The sequence below is a fragment of the Anguilla anguilla genome, chromosome 7, assembly GCF_013347855.1.
Source record: "Anguilla anguilla isolate fAngAng1 chromosome 7, fAngAng1.pri, whole genome shotgun sequence".
In the NCBI taxonomy this organism is placed as follows: Eukaryota; Metazoa; Chordata; class Actinopteri; order Anguilliformes; family Anguillidae; genus Anguilla; species Anguilla anguilla.
In genome coordinates, this window is record NC_049207.1 from 570,177 (window position 1) to 582,500 (window position 12,324).

Here is a 12,324-nt window from a genome sequence, read left to right on the forward strand (position 1 = left end):
TTTCTTCCCATTTTATTATAAAAACAAACACAGGAATCAGCAACATAACAAGCTACAAACCCTGGATTAGAAAGAGGTCACTGGTGTGTCTGCACACGTGTATAAACAATACAGCTTTCTCAAGGTGTGTGTGTGTGTGTGTGTGTGTGTGTGTGTGTGTGTGTGTGTGTGTGTGTGTGTGTGTGTGTGTGCCTGAGAGAGCATGTGTGTGTGTGTACGTGTGTGTGCATGTGCAATGTGGGAGGACTATTCCCCAAATCTATCTTCTAATAACAAATTTGTGTTCATGCACACAAACACACACAGACTGGATGAAAAAGGTACAGAGGCAATTAAAGAATATGCCCAGGTGCATGCACATGACCACGCACACACACTCTTACACACACTCACAAGCACACACACATACCCCTACACACACTCTTACACACGCACAGGTGCACACACATACCCCTACACACACTCTTACACACACTCACAGGTGCACTCACATTCCCCTACACACACGTACAAACACACACACACACACACACAACTTCATCTATATGGGACAAGGATTTTAGGGATAACAAAATTAAAGACATTAAATTTACCTGTGTGTATGTGTGTGTGTGTGTGGGGGGGGGGGGGTGTACATGTGAGTGTGTGGGAGTGGGTGTGTATGTGGGTGTGTATGTGTGAGTGTGTGTGTGTGTGTGTGTGAGAGTGTGTGTGTTTGTGTGTATGAGTGAGTGTAGGTGTGTGTGTGTGTGTGTGTTTGAGTGAGTGAGTGAGTGAGTGAGTGAGTGAGTGTGTGTTTGAGTGGGTGAGTGAGTGTGTTTGAGTGAGTGAGTGTGTGCGTGCGTGTTTGAGTGAGTGTGTGTGTGTGTTTGAGTGAGTGAGTGAGTGTGTGCGTGCGTGTTTGAGTGAGTGAGTGAGTGTGTTTGAGTGAGTGAGTGTGTGCGTGCGTGTTTGAGTGAGTGTGTGTGTGTGTTTGAGTGAGTGAGTGTGTGCGTGCGTGTTTGAGTGAGTGTTTGAGTGAGTGAGTGAGTGTGTTTGAGTGAGTGAGTGTGTGCGTGCGTGTTTGAGTGAGTGTGTGTGTGTGTGTGTGTGTGTGTGTGTGTGTTTGAGTGAGTGAGTGATGTCATTAACGCCGCCTCTTCTTCTTGCTTCTGGGGGGCGGGGCTGAGGATCGGCCCTTCCTCTTCCTGGTTGAGCTTTCGTTTGTGTCCTCATACTGACTCTCTTTGTCGGCTGGGAAAGATCACACAGTCAAAGCAGAGCACAACTCACACACACAAACCCAACCTAAACTTCCCCAGAGTCAGTCTTGCCATCATTAGAATTCTTTTAACTGCCGTGACTCCACCGTTCAGATAAATACACAAGCTGTGGCCCGAGCCCAGCAGACCTTAGCACCCTGAACTCACCCCTGTGCAAACGGTGAGCGGGAGATCAGCTCTGTTATTGGCTGACAGTAGGTCACATGACTCACCTTTGCGAGCTTCTTCCTCCAGCTCATCCCAGTCCTTCCCACTCTCTTCCTCCGAACCCAGAGAGGCACTGTAGTCTAGAGAAAGAGAGAGATAGGGGAGGGGGGAGAGAGAGAGAGACAGGAGGGTGGGGAGACAGAGAGAAATTCAGTGTTTATGAGTGTGTATAGTGTTCACATGAGTATGTATAGTGTTTATATGAGTGTGCAGTGTTGTGAACTATACTGAACTACACAATTTGGACTTCTGCTAAACCAGTTGGTTATTACCTCAACTGTAACCAGCTCAGCCCATGTTATTATTTTATTTTATGCTGTGACTGACCCCTTATTACATTTCTGTTACATCCATTCTGCAGCTACTTTACACCAGGCTGGCCAGTGAAGGATGGGCTCCCCCTCTATAGCCGGGTTCCTCTCGAATTTCTTTCCCATTGGGGAGTTTTTTCTCTCCATCGTTTGAGGGTCTTCTCCCCACTGGGAGTGTTTTTTTACCTCATGTGCTATTTGGGGGTTCAGGCCTGTTATTTTCTCTTTTTCTGCTACTCTATAAAGTGTCTTTGTGACAGTTTTTTGTAAAAAGTGCTATTCAAAATGTATTTGAGTGTTAATATGTGCGTGTAGTGTTCATATAAATGTGTATACTAATACTGCTCATGATAGTGTATTGTTTACATGTGTGAAGTGTTTATATGATTATGCACAGTTTACGTGTGTATAGTGTTTATATGAGTATGAAGTGTTTACGTGTGTGTATAGTGTTTATATGAGTATGAATAGTGTTCACGGGTGTGAACAGTGTTTATATGAGTATGCATAGTGTTTATGTGTGCGAATAGTGTTTATATGAGTATGCATAGTGTTTACGTGTGTGAATAGTATATGAGTATGCATAGTGTTTACGTTTGTGAATAGTGTTTATATAAGTATGCATGGTGTTTACGGGTGTGAATAGTGTTTATATGAGTATGCATGGTGTTTACGGGTGTGAATAGTGTTTATATGCGTATGCATGGTGTTTACGTGTGTGAATAGTATATGAGTATGCATAGTGTTTACGAGTGTGAATAGTGTTTATATGAGTATGCATAGTGTTTGTGTGTGAATAGTGTTTATATGAGTATGCATGGTGTTTACGTGTGTGAATAGTATATGAGTATGCATAGTGTTTACGTGTGTGAATAGTGTTTATACGTGTATGTGGTTTAAAAGGGGGTATAGTTTAAATGAGTGTGTGCAATGTTTACCAGAGTTCTCAGTCTCAGAGGAGTAATCTTCATCACTGTCCTCTTCCTCAATCTCGTCTTCCTCAGCCGAGGGGTTGAACGTCTCATCCTCCATCTCAGAGCCAGAGTCATCCTCTCCACTCCCCTGAAACACGTCCATTCACTCATCTATTCTCCATTTCATTCACTCATCTATTCTCCATTTCATTCACTCACCTATTCTCCATTTCATTCACTCACCTATTCTCCATTTCATTCACTCATCTATTCTCCATTTCATTCACTCACCTATTCTCCATTTCATTCACTCATCTATTCTCCATTTCATTCACTCATCTATTCTCCATTTCATTCACTCACCTATTCTCCATTTCATTCACTCATCTATTCTCCATTTCATTCACTCATCTATTCTCCATTTCATTCACTCTGCATTTAATGGGCTCACCTCGCTCTCCGGGTCCAGGAAAGACCAGCCGCCCTGCTCAAAGAACCCGTCGGGGTCGTCCACGATGGTCTTCATGATTTTGCTCCAGTTCAGAGACTGCACTCCCTCTGTGTACTTAATGTCACAGGAACTGGGGGGGGGGGGGGGGGGGGAAGAGAATGAGAGAGGGGATGTACTCAATTACTCAGTACAGGGCTGTTTTAGGTGTTGGATGTGCAGGTGAGGGTTTGTATGGTTACTCAGAACAGGGCTGTTTGAGGTGTTGGATGTGCAGGTGAGGGTTGCTATGGTTACTCAGTACTAGTTATTAGGATAGGGGCGGGCAGGGGGCGGGGCCTCACTTCAGCCACTCCTTGATTGGGTCCAGGGAGTTGATGGGCACAGCGTTGATCATGGTGACCTTCTTGCTGTAGTCCTTGTAGACAATCACCACATCAAAGTTCTTCAGGTGGAACTGCACACGCTCAAAATGCACCAACTCCACCTCATCTAGGGTCACAACAAATGGGGGCTGGGGGTACCCCAAAAAAAACAAGGACAGAAATGCACACCATCAGCACAGAAACACACACACAAGGAACAGCTATATTGCTATTACACTGTGCTACAGTGTGCTGCAGTCAGAGCACCGTTTCCAGGCCTAACTGCTACACTGCTACTATACCTGTATGCTACAGTCAGAGCACCGTTTCCAGGCCTAACTGCTACACTGCTACTATACCTGTATGCTACAGTCAGAGCACCGTTTCTAGGCCTAACTGCTACACTGCTACTACACCTGCATGCTACAGTCAGAGCACCGTTTCCAGGCCTAACTGCTACACACTGGTAGTACGTGGGTAGAGCCCAAATATTCAGCTAAGGACACAAACGCATGACAGAAATAGAGATGTCTCCACACTCATCCTTCTGCTGCTGTTACACTCACCCACTCTGTGACGTTACAGAGAGAGCTTGAGGTGGGCTGCAGCAGGCAAGTACTCCTGTAGGGGGCGCCCTGGAACCTACGCACCCGCACACACACACACGCACGCACGCACACAAACACGCACACATGCACACACAGTTCAGTTATGTTAATTCAGTAGCAAATATTCCATCATAGGGGCGACATAGCTCAGGAGGTAAGAGCGATTGTCTGGCAGTCGGAGGGTTGCCGGTTCAAACCCCACCCTGGGCATGTCGAAGTGTCCTTGAGCAAGACACCTAACCCCTAACTGCTCTGGCGAATGAGAGGCATCAATTGTAAAGCGTTTTGGATAAAAAAATTTTTTTTAAATTGGACAGGAAAGCGGAAAGAATAGAACTGAGTGAGAGAGAGGGAGAGACGGGGGGGGGGGGGGTCGCGCTGGTAATGAGCACGTGGACAGCGCTCAACAAGCTACACCACGAGACAGCCCTGCATTGTATCATCTTGATGATCAGAATTTATCTTGGGACAAACAATAAGACCATGGCTGCCATGACATTCAAAGCTGAAAAACTGAAAAATAGAGAGTGCTAGCTAGTGAGTGAGAGATAAAGAGATTGCTGGGTAGGTAGTTCACTGGTGTGGGAGATATAGAGATCACTAGCTAGCCACCTAGAGATATAGAGATCGCTAACTAGCCAGCTAGCTAGTGAGAGATATAGAGATCGCTAACTAGCCAGCTAGCTAGTGAGAGATATAGAGATCACTCGCTAGCAAGCTAGCTAGTAAGAGATATAGAGATCGCTAGCTAGCCAGCTGGCTAGTAAGAAATATAGAGATCGGTAGTTGGCCAGCTAGCTAATGAGAGCTATAGAGATCGTTAGCTAGTTAGCCAGCTAGTGAGAGAAACAGCGAGATTGCTAGGCAGCTGCCTGCTACGATAGAGAAAGATACCGATATCCAGCTAGCAAGATAGCAGTAACAAATAATAATGATCATAGTCATGACAGAACTACAGAAAATAAACGACAGGTTACATGGCAAACATACATCTTTGATACACTGTGAAATGCCATTATTTCTCTTCAAAAATGTGTAGCTCAGGTATGTATGACCTCTGACCCCATCCGCTCTCAGGCCAGGTCCCCACTCCGCACACGCTCTCACCCCAGGTCTCTGAAGGGCACCTCGAACTCCAGCTCCTCCTTGGTGAGCGTCTCCACCTTCTCGATGAAGTTCTTGAAGGCGGCCTTGAGCTTGTGGCGCATCTCGCGCTCCATCTGCTCGGCGTACAGGTCGTCGCGGTCGCGCATGTGCTGGTGCTTCCCCAGGTCCGTGGTGATCTCGCCCACCTCCGTGTAGAACTGCACGTCCGTGTGCCGCTTCTTCCCAAACATGATGGCGTTCTGCGGGGGGAGAGCACAGCCGACGCATAAAACACACACACCATACGCACCGTATACACCATACACACACACACACACACACCATATACACACACACCATACGCACCGTATACACCATACACACACACACACCATATACACCATATACACACACACACCATACGCACCGTATACACCATACACACACCGTATACACCATACACACACACACACCATATACACCATACACACACCATATACACCATACACACACACACACACACTTATACATACACACACACCATACGCACCATATACACACACACACACACTTATACATACACACACACACCATACGCACCATATACACCATACACACACACACACCATACGCACCGTATACACTATACACACACCATATACACCATATACACACACACCATACGCACCGTATACACCATACACACACCATATACACACACACCATACGCACCGTATACACCATACACACACACACACACCATATACACACACACCATATGCACCGTATACACCATACACACACACACCGTATACACCATACACACACACACACACACATCATACGCACCGTATACACCATACACACACACACACCATATACACCACACACACACACACACCCACCATATACACCATACACACACACACACCATACGCACCGTATACACCATACACACACACCATATACACCATACACACACGCACCGTATACATCATACACACACACACCATACACACACCATACGCACACACACACACCATATATACCATACACACACACATACACCATACACACACCCATATACCCACCATATACACACACACACCCACATACCCACCATATACACACACACACCATACACACACACACACCCCCACATACCCACCATATACACACACACATACACACACACACACACCATATACACACACACACACACACATACACCCACATTCCCACCATATACACACACACACACACCCACATACCCACCATATACACACACACACACACACACCCACATACCCACCATATACACACACACACACACACACACACACACACACCTTGAGGTGGAAGTGCAGGACGATGATCATCTCCCCGTCGCAGGGCTGGAACACGGCGTGTTTAATATTATTGTACAGGATGTCCACTTTATCTCCTCTTACTGAGGTGAACCGGAACCCTGAGAGGGAGGCAGGGAGGGGGAGAGAGAGAGAGAGGGACGAGAAGGGAGATGACAAAATAAGTATTGTCAGATGTTCACACACACACCCATTCCCACACACCCCCATCTTCCCCCTGCTCCTCTCCCTCCATCCCTCTCACCCCCCCCCCCCCCCACACACACACACACCCCGGCTATGTTTCCCCGCTCACCGTTGGTGTGAGCCTCCAGCGAGCCCTGCATCCTCTTCTGAGTGATGTTGGGCCGGATGAACAGGTCCTTGAGTTTGGGGTTGGAGCGGTTGAGGTTGATGACCAGGGAGTCCTGCTTGACGATGCCCTCCTTCTCCTTCTCCTCGGCCTCGCGGGTCTTGTAGCGCTTCTGCACCTCCTTGATGATGCGGAAGGCGTTCTGCAGGTTGGTGGAGGGCACCGAGGGGTCACCCGCCGCTTTCAGGTTCGAGGCGCGGTACGTTCTGACGGGCGGGGCAAACAGAGTACCAGGAAGTACTGAACACACAGATGCACACAGAGTACCAGGAAGTACTGAACACACAGATGCACACAGAGTACCAGGAAGTACTGAACACACAGATGCACACAGAGTACCAGGAAGTACTGAACACACAGATGCACACAGAGTACCAGGAAGTACTGAACACACAGATGCACACAGAGTACCAGGAAGTACTGAACACACAGATGCACACAGAGTACCAGGAAGTACTGAACACACAGATGCATACAGAGTACCAGGACGTACTGAACACACAGACGCACCCAGAGTACCAGGAAGTACTGAACACACAGACGCAAACATACACACTCACACACGCGCACACACACTCTCACACACATAAAAACACACAAAGTCACACGCACACACACAAACACGCATACACTAATACACGCGCACACACACACAAATGCACACACGCATACACATGCGCACACGCACACGCAACACGCACACACACAAATGCACATACGCACGCACACACGCGCACACACACACACTCACATCTCCTTGACGAAGGTGGCCTCAGGGTTGGGGAAGATGTTCCCCTCCTGCCGGCCCAGGTAGCTGCCGGGGACATAGAAGTTGATCCTCAGGTAGGTGTAGTCCCCCTCCACCGACATGCTGATGTTCTGTGAGAGAATACACACACACCCTGTAACGCCACACACACACACACCCTGTAACGCCACACACACACGCACAACACCGAACACCACTGTTGATGCGGAGATGGGGGCAGTGGGGACAGAACTGTGGGGGAGGGGGCAGGGCCTGCAGGGGTGTGGATGGGTGCCTGCAGGGGTGTGGGCAGGGCCTGCAGGGGTGTGGGGGCAGGGCCTGCAGGGGTGTGAGTGGGGCCTGTGAGTGTGTGGGGGGGGCCTGCAGGGGTGTGGGTGGGGACTGTGGGTGTGGGGGGGGCGGGGCCCGCAGGGGTGGGGCCTGTGGGGGCGGGGTCTATGGGGCAGGGGCGGGGCCTGTGGGTGCAGGGCCTGCAGGGGTGTGGGGGGGGGCCTGCAGGAGTGGGGGTGGGGCCTGTGGGTGTGTGGGGGGGGCCTACAGGGGTGTGGGTGGGGCCCATGGTTGTGTGGAGGCGTGGTCTATGTGGCGGGGGTGGGGCCTACCTTGATGGTACCGATATGGAAGGGCGTGGCAATGCCAAAGACAGGCATGATGACTGTCTCATATTTCTTATCAATGAAGATCTTCATCTCCCTGATGTTCTTCTCCCGGGGCATCTGGGACACGCTCTTATAGGAGACGTTGGACTTGCGAGCCCTGGGAGGCAGAGAGACCAGTTAAAGCCACGCCCACCGCAGCACATCACATTTCAGCACCGCTCAGATTCCTCTTTCTCTCCCTCTCTCCACTCACTCTCCTCCTCCTCTCTCAATTTCAATTCAATTCAATTCAATAAGCTTTATTGGCATGGTAAGGGTACACTTACATTGCCAAAGCATTCACTCACATGACAAATATAACAGACAGGCAATAACAATTTAACTACAATAAACAGAAAAAATATAAAATCCAGACAATCCACAGAAATAAAATTCTACATCTAGAACATAACACATACAAAGTGTCAATTAACTATAATAATGTTACTTTTCTGGTGTCAATGTTACTCCCTGTCCCTCAGTTTGTGGCAAGTGGCAATGTATTGTGCTGCCAAATCTACACATCCCCTTCTTTCTCCAAAAAGGAATGGCAGCTTCTCTGTCTCTGAGTGCATCTCAAATTGTGGGCAGATTTTTTTCAGTGGTGTTCGGTCAGGTAATCTGCCACAGTGTACTCTCTTTTTAGGGCCCGATAGCATTCTAATTTGCTTTGTGTTTTTGTTTGTGTGTCCCAATAGGTGATGTAATTTTCTTTATGTTTTGCTATAATTTGGTTGACTCTAATTGTTTGTATGTTGCCGTCTTGAGGCTGCTTTGTGTTAGTAGGGGTTAATGAACTAAGCTTCAAGACTAGCTGGCAAGACTAGCTCTCTCTCTCACTCCCCTCCTCTCCCTTTCTCCTCTCCCACTCTCCTCCTCCTCTCCCACTCTCCTCCTACTCTCCCTCTCTCCTCTCCCACTCTCCTCTCTCTCTCCTCCTCCTCACTCTCTCTCTCTCCACTCACTTTTGTATTTGTTGCTCTCCTTTCTGCTCTGTCAGTCGCCGTTTGGCCTCCTCATTCACCTGATTGGCCAGCTCTCTCTGGTGAGCCCGCCTCTTCTCCTCTGCAGTCATCTCATTCTGACCAATCAAAAGACAGGAGTGAGTAGCTGGATAGAAAATTCACTCTGTACACAGCATCATACTCTGGCATTGGCACACACACACTCACGCACGCACGCACGCACACAAACACACACACAAACACACTCGCACACGCACACGCACACGCACACACACACACACACACACACACTCACACTCACGCAAGCACGCACACACACACACACGCAGGTACATTCATTCTTTATTTAGGTCCACATTTATGAAATACATCATAAGGGCCCAAACATATTTCAGTTGCTGTCTGATGTCCTTCACTAGCAGAAAACATACCAGTAGGGATAAAGCAAACAAAATGCAGGTTAGATATTTGCATCTCAATTGCACTGACAGGAAACATTATGGGTACAAGAAACATCTTCTCCTCCATATACCGCGTCTGCCTATAATAGAGGAAACTGAGCAATATTTTGCCAGCCCCATTATCCTAAGATCTCTGACCACAAGCCGGTGGACATGGCCAAGGCTTCCAAATATAAAAACTAGAAGTTGACACATATACCCTAGTTCTGTTATGGCTTGTAATAATGGCTGGTATTTTAACTGTTTAGTAAGAAATGGTTCTTCTAGGCTTGCATCGAAGGCACAGCCTACTTCCAGTAGGAACACCTCTCTGTGGTCTTCATCAGTCACAGTAAGATCAGGTTTGTTTGCACTTACATTTGAAAATTGATAGAGGTTATTATTGCATTGAAACATTTGTGGTTTTACAGTGGAGTTTATATGTAACACAGCAGTTGGATGGAGAATGGATGATACATCTTTAGATATAATATTAACAATTCGATCATGTCTGGCTATGAACAGCCCTTTATAGCAGAAACAACCATTTAGTATATGTGACATTGATTCAACAACCTGTTGATGTCCATGATATAAATAGTAAGGGTCGAGGCTATTAGGATACCAAATGGATAAATTGAGTTTGGTTGGTAACACTTGGAGGCGTGCTTTTACAGTGAAGATGAGGATTTCCTCATCAATCGCTGCATTTTTAAAAACTATATGCGACACCGTATGATCCGCATCATACTCTGGCACTGGCACACATACACACATGCACACACACACACACACACAAACACACACACGCACGCACACAGGTACACACACAAAGACACACACTCTCTCTCTGTCTCTTTTCTTTCTTAATTTCAATTTTTCAATTTAAGTTGCTTCATTGGCATGGAATACAAATGTAATTATTGCCAAAGCATACATATATAATATGTAAAACAATAATATTTAAATAATAATGATAAATGTAACAATATATAACAATGACAGCAACAGAAGTAAATCAATAAATGTGTACAATGTTTATATGGGGTGGGAGGTCACTCACCGTCCCTCAGGTTATGACAGGCTGAAATGAAATATGCCACAATTGGGGCTGTTGATCCTTCCCCTAACAGAATTGCACGTTTTTCTTCTTTTGATATGAAATTTAAATTATTTATAATTTGGGATAATTTTTGGAAATATTTTTTTCTAATTTGTAAATATTTTGTGCAAGTAAGGAGGAAGTGCATCTCTGTTTCCACCTCTCCTGTCTTGCAGTGACCACATATTCTCTCTCTCTGTCTCTCTCTGTCTCGTACCCGAGTTCGGTCGGTCAGGAGGGCGACTCCACGCGCTCCCCTTCCCAGCAGCTCTTCAGCATCATCTGCCTCTTCATCATCCTCATCTTCATCCTCATTCTGAGACAGAGAGCGAGGGGGGGGAGATAGAGAGAAATTACGACTTTCGGTTTTGGTTTTTGAATTCTCCTCGCCAGGTCCTTGGGAAATGGCCGCAGCTCACCTTTAAGAAAATTCCAACATTTTTTATCTTCTTTTTGACTGGAGTAAGAACCGTAGCGGCTTCATCCTGCAGGACAGAGAGAAAAAACAATCATGCCCCCGCTCACGCTCACGCTCACGCTCACGCTCACGCACACTCTCACGCTCACGCTCACGCACACTCACGCTCACGCACACTCACGCACACTCACGCTCACGCACACTCACGCACACTCACGCACGCTCACGCACGCTCACGCACGCTCACGCACACTCACGCACACTCACGCACACTCACGCTCACGCTCACGCACACTCACGCACAATCATGCTCACGCACACTCACGCTCACGCACACTCACGCACACTCACTTGTTCATGCGCACTCGCACGCAGGCACGCACGCTCACGCACACTCACTTGTTCATGCGCACTCGCACGCAGGCACGCACACTCACGCACACTCACTTGTTCATGCGCACTCGCACGCAGGCACGCACACTCACTTGTTCATGCGCACTCGCACGCAGGCACGCACACTCACGCACACTCACTTGTTCATGCGCACTCGCACGCACTCACTCACACTCACAACAACGTTTTAACACACCAACATACTGCGTATTCAGTGCACTAAGTGTGTTTTCAGTGTGTTGTCAGTGTGCTGAGTGAGTGTGTTTTCAGTCTGTTTTCAGTGTGCTGAGTGAGTGTGTTTTCAGTGCGCTGAGTGTGTGTGTTTTCAGTGTGCTGAGTGAGTGTGTTTTCAGTGTGCTGAGTGAGTGTGTATTCAGTGTGTTGTCAGTGTGCTGAGTGAGTGTGTTGTCAGTGTGCTGAGTGTGTGTGTTTTCAGTGTGCTGAGTGAGTGTGTTTTCAGTGTTTTCAGTGTGCTGAGTGAGTGTGTATTCAGTGTGTTGTCAGTGTGCTGAGTGAGTGTGTTCTCAGTGTGCTGAGTGTGTGTTTTCAGTGTGCTGAGTGTGTGTGTTTTCAGTGCGCTGTGTGAGTGTGTTTTCAGTGTTTTCAGTGTGCTGAGTGAGTGTGTATTCAGTGTGTTGTCAGTGTGCTGAGTGAGTGTGTTTTCAGTGTGCTGAGTGAG

The 12,324-nt window shown here is 47.5% G+C and overlaps 1 protein-coding gene across 1 annotated transcript in view; it reads right to left on the minus strand.

Annotated features, from left to right (window-relative positions):
• Positions 1–1,019: 1,019 nt before the first annotated feature.
• supt16h (SPT16 homolog, facilitates chromatin remodeling subunit) overlaps positions 1,020–12,324 on the minus strand; it is a 21,594-nt gene continuing 10,289 nt past the window's right edge. The window contains exons 11-24 of the mRNA XM_035426407.1: positions 11,254–11,319; positions 11,052–11,150; positions 9,293–9,408; positions 8,292–8,445; positions 7,672–7,799; positions 6,864–7,126; positions 6,551–6,669; positions 5,223–5,461; positions 4,074–4,149; positions 3,487–3,656; positions 3,146–3,275; positions 2,719–2,842; positions 1,475–1,549; positions 1,020–1,233 (exon numbers count right to left, since the gene is read on the minus strand). Coding sequence (XP_035282298.1) covers positions 1,127–1,233; positions 1,475–1,549; positions 2,719–2,842; positions 3,146–3,275; positions 3,487–3,656; positions 4,074–4,149; positions 5,223–5,461; positions 6,551–6,669; positions 6,864–7,126; positions 7,672–7,799; positions 8,292–8,445; positions 9,293–9,408; positions 11,052–11,150; positions 11,254–11,319 — 1,866 coding nt within the window. The 3' untranslated portion in view covers positions 1,020–1,126. The remainder of the gene's footprint in view (positions 1,234–1,474; positions 1,550–2,718; positions 2,843–3,145; positions 3,276–3,486; positions 3,657–4,073; positions 4,150–5,222; positions 5,462–6,550; positions 6,670–6,863; positions 7,127–7,671; positions 7,800–8,291; positions 8,446–9,292; positions 9,409–11,051; positions 11,151–11,253; positions 11,320–12,324) is intronic.